At 39.1% G+C, this 2,925-nt stretch overlaps 1 protein-coding gene across 1 annotated transcript in view; it reads left to right on the top strand.

Moving 5' to 3' along the window:
* The window catches only part of LOC127946600 (isopentenyl-diphosphate Delta-isomerase 1), a 3,359-nt gene extending 686 nt beyond the window's left edge, over nt 1-2,673 (top strand). The window contains exons 2-5 of the mRNA XM_052543281.1: nt 279-442; nt 569-661; nt 1,247-1,377; nt 2,026-2,673. Of these exons, the coding sequence (XP_052399241.1) occupies nt 279-442; nt 569-661; nt 1,247-1,377; nt 2,026-2,343 (706 nt within the window). The 3' untranslated portion in view covers nt 2,344-2,673. The remainder of the gene's footprint in view (nt 1-278; nt 443-568; nt 662-1,246; nt 1,378-2,025) is intronic.
* Nucleotides 2,674-2,925: the final 252 nt, after the last annotated feature.

Below are 2,925 nucleotides of genomic sequence, written 5' to 3'. Positions count from 1 at the left end.
TAAATGTACCTATAAGGAACAACTGGAGGACCAATTTGCAACATGTTAGTTCAATTGGCAACATGATTGGGTATAAAAAGAGCCTCTCCGAGTGGCATTGTCTCTCAGAAGTCAAGATGGGCAGAGGATCACCAATTCCCCCTAATGCTGCGGCGAAAAATAGTTGAGCAATATCAGAAAGGAGTTTCACAGAGAAAAATTGCAAAGAGTTTGAAGACGGTGAACTTGTGTGTGTGTGTGTGTGTGTGTGTGTGTGTGTGTGTGTGTGTGTGTGTCAGGCGGCTCAGTTCACCTGTAAGGATGCCGGAGGTTAACGTGGATCATCTGGATGAGAAGCAGGTGCAGTTGCTTGCAGAGATGTGCATCCTCATCGATGACAATGACAGAAAGATCGGAGCCGACAGCAAGAAAAACTGCCATCTCAACTCAAACATTGATAAAGGTAACACATGCGCATGATATCTTACTGCTGATCTGTAAAGTATGTGCACTGGCCCTGAAAAGTTAAAAACAGACATTTATTCAATATGTAAAGGCTTAAAATGCATGCTTTCCTTGTTTCACTAAGGATTATTGCATCGAGCGTTCAGTGTTTTCCTGTTCAACAGCGAGGAAAAGCTGCTCCTTCAGCAGAGATCCAATGCCAAAATCACTTTTCCAGGTGTGTGTGTGTGTGTGTGTTATTTTAATAACATTTATATACTGTTTATTCCTATTTCACATTATCTATTAGAGTTAGCTGCTATATTTTCCATTATAATTCTGGATTAAGTCTTTAGTATGTGCTTTTGTCAGTATTTCTATCTAAATTAATTTATATTTTAGATTTTAATGGTATAGCTGTCAAGGCAACCTTTCCTAAAATGTTCAGCTTTATTTTAATTACCTAAACAATTTGTATAGTTTTTGCTTTAACAAAATTGGGTGTTGTTCATAAAGTTTTACTCTTGCATTCTGCAAATTTTTTGTTGGTTTGCACTTAGACATGACACAAAACAGCATAATAATCCTTGTTTTATTGCTATTATAAAACGTTAATGATATGATAAAAACACCAACGTCCAATACATTTCTAAATGTATAAATAAGTATCACAAAACTCTGGTCTGTCTCTGGTCTTTATAAATATATAGAGTACGGAGAGATGAGCAGAATTTAAAAATGGCTCATCCAATCAGATTCCAATAAGTGCTTACACTTTTTAAAGCTGAAATAAAGTTGAGGTTGTTTGATACGCTGTTTTCAGGCTGTTTCACCAACACTTGCTGCAGTCACCCTCTCCACACGGCCAGTGAGCTGGAGGAGCAGGACGTCATCGGGGTCCGGCGCGCTGCTCAGAGACGCCTGCAGGCCGAGCTGGGCATCCCCTCCGAGCAGGTGCAGAGACTTGATTCACCCTTCCACCAAACAATGCCCAGACAGGTCTTCAATCAGAGCGGAAAAGTCTTTAAATGCCATTAAATGTTGCACTGATCGCTGAAAAATCACATCCTCCTCAGTATTTCTGTCAGAATGACTTCAGTGATTCTTTAGACACTTGTACTGGAAAATGACAAATACTGAGGAAGAGCAGTGTTATCAGAATTACAGTAAAAGTTATTTCTGTGTTCTACAAGGTTAAATCAGGGCAGAAAGTCTTAAATTGATCAAGTCATGGCATTATATATTGCATGCACTGCAAAAAATGAATATCTAAATATCTCAAATGTAGATAGTTTAATTCTTGTTTTCGGGAGAACTGAAAAAAAAAAAGTACAATTATGAAACAAGCAAATATCTGCTAATGGGGAAGAAAAACATGTTTTCCTTTTGAATCAAGCTGATATTTCTGAGCCTACTGGCAGATACTTGTTCTTTTTAAATCATAAACTCACTTGATTTTGATCTTTAGACATTTGCCAGACAAAAATACTCCACAAGAACTCTGCTCCCTAGACAAGATCTTAAAATGGGTTTGAATGTACCTGCAGAAGCCCTGTATTCAGCATTATTCAATGCTAAAGGTTAAGCCGCTTGTTGTCCCAGGTGCCTCCAGAAGAGATGACCTATCTGACCCGCATCCACTATAAAGCCCAGTCAGACGGCGTCTGGGGCGAGCACGAGATCGACTACATCCTCTTCATGCAGAAAGACGTGGATCTGAATCCAGACCCCAACGAGATCCAGAGCCACTGCTACGTGTCCAAAGAGGAGCTGAAGGAGCTCCTGGAGAAAGCCCAGAGGAAAGAGCTGGAGATCACGCCCTGGTTCAGTCTGATCGCAGAGACCTTCCTCTTCAAGTGGTGGGACAACCTCCATAACCTCAAGCAGTTCATCGACCACGACCGCATCCACCGCATGTAGGCCGCGTCTGGACAGCACTTTAACCGATAACGAAGAGACTGCACAGTTTGGCCATGTCTTATTGGACAGCCTTGGTTTGTAAATGTTTAGACAAGCAAAGAGTTTTATTTTAGCATTAACGTTCAGATTACAAGTTTTCAAACCGCTTCATGAACACTGAGCATTTTATTGCTGACAAACACTGTCCGTTTTTGCCTAGTGTAATATGAGAGATCATATGAGTGCTTTTGAAGGAATATTTTGTGACTAAAAGTATCAGGAGTCGCTGTGAGGCTTACAGTTATCTCAAGGAATTATTAGAGAAGGAAAATAAAATTAGCTTTCTTCATAGTCTCGTTTTTTGAACCCATTCATTTTTACAGTTTTAGAAAATGAATATGTAAAAGTATGACGTATTCATTCATGCATCACTTGTATGTTCCTCTCAATACTAACTTTTAATGATATGGTATGTTTGGGCATTTATATATATATATAAAAGATCAAAGCATTTAATCAAAAATGCTGTAAAATCCGCAAGAAATACAATTGAAAATAACAATGTATTTCTGTGATGCGCAGCTGTATTTTCAGCATCATTAC

This window comes from Carassius gibelio, chromosome A24, assembly GCF_023724105.1.
Source record: "Carassius gibelio isolate Cgi1373 ecotype wild population from Czech Republic chromosome A24, carGib1.2-hapl.c, whole genome shotgun sequence".
NCBI lineage: Eukaryota > Metazoa > Chordata > Actinopteri > Cypriniformes > Cyprinidae > Carassius > Carassius gibelio.
The sequence above is the reverse complement of the archived record's forward strand: the minus strand, read 5'-3'. Positions and strand labels throughout refer to the sequence as shown.